Genomic DNA, 1,332 nt, shown 5'->3' on the forward strand with positions numbered 1-1,332 from the left:
TCACCTACATTTGAATTGTTCACTGAGATTTTTGCATGCAGTGGAGATGAAGATGATGATCGAGTATGTTGCTTATTTGGGGATTTTTTTTGTTTTTCCATTGAACTTTCTGCTTTATTTGGAGAAGCACTAAAAACCATGCTGTCCATACTATCTATATTCGCCATTGTTTGCTCTTCACCGCTGCTTAATTTCTTCCAATATCGGGGAAAACTTGGATGTTGTTTTAACTTCTAGTGGTGAAGTACCTACCTTCGGCATATGGCCACTCCTTACAGGCTTCTTAGGTTGAAGCCATTCAAGGGGGGGTCTTTCATCAACAGGAGCAGAATTAGAAATGTCTCTTTTGGCTTAAAATTGAGGTGTTGGGGTAAGTGGTACCCACGCTATTCTAATCCAAGATCCATATATGCCATCTTCATTTTTATCTATGGATGAACTGTCGCTGGCATCAGAGTTACCCCAATATGCCCACAATTATAATAGATATTCGATAGCTCTTCATAAGAGAACTGTTGCCACATAACATCATCATGGATCATGATTCTAACTCTAGGGCAAATAGGTCGCAAAGCATCTAACAAAACACAGACCCATGCATACCCCAGTCTAGAGGAATTTAAAGTCCATTCACTAAGAAACATTGGAACCCCAACTTGGGAAGCAATTTTTAGAATTTTGCATTCTTCCCATAGCTCAAGAGGTAGATCTGGGAGATGGAACCACACTCTAAGCTGATTAATAGTGTCCCTCCCAGATCTAAATTTTGGTCCCCATGGCTCCAAGGCAAGCAATTGCCTGGCCAGGGACCAAGGGCCTTTAGCCAAGATCTGATTTTTAGCCTCCTTCGAAGGGCACTGGAACAGCATCAGGCCCTTAGACATAGCAGATATGTGAAATTCACCTTGTAAATTCCAACATATCCACATTTCTTTTTCCACATAGTCAATAGGAAAACCCCTACCAAAAAACTTACCTATCAGAGCCGCATTCAGCCTTTGAGAAGCCGATTTGATTTCATCTTTCGAGAACAAAATTATCTTGGAGAGCCTCTGCTCCAGTTGTTCAATCTGAGCCTCCATGGTCAGTGTCATCTCCCAGCAAAATTTTCTCTATCCCTGAACCACCTGAGATCATTTTTGGTTAGGATCAACCGAGGGATTTGTTGCCTGCAATGTAGTGTCGGGCCTTCTGCGTGCTGGCGTAGAAGCAGCTCACGGATGTGAAGATGCTGCTCCCAGAAGAGAAGCACCTTCTCCAAAAATAGAAGAAGCCTCTTGCAAAGGCACCGCCCTATCTCGGCAGACTCCTCTCTGAATATTTGCAGCCATG

At 42.9% G+C, this 1,332-nt stretch overlaps 1 protein-coding gene across 1 annotated transcript; it reads right to left on the reverse strand.

The window, feature by feature from the left end:
• Positions 1-428: 428 nt before the first annotated feature.
• Positions 429-1,082, reverse strand: LOC105035800 (uncharacterized). Its single transcript, XM_010911500.1, has one exon. The coding sequence runs from the start codon at positions 1,080-1,082 to the stop codon at positions 429-431; it is 654 nt and encodes a 217-aa protein (XP_010909802.1).
• Between the last annotated feature and the right edge of the window lie 250 nt (positions 1,083-1,332).

This window comes from Elaeis guineensis, chromosome 3, assembly GCF_000442705.2.
Source record: "Elaeis guineensis isolate ETL-2024a chromosome 3, EG11, whole genome shotgun sequence".
Lineage (NCBI taxonomy): Eukaryota > Viridiplantae > Streptophyta > Magnoliopsida > Arecales > Arecaceae > Elaeis > Elaeis guineensis.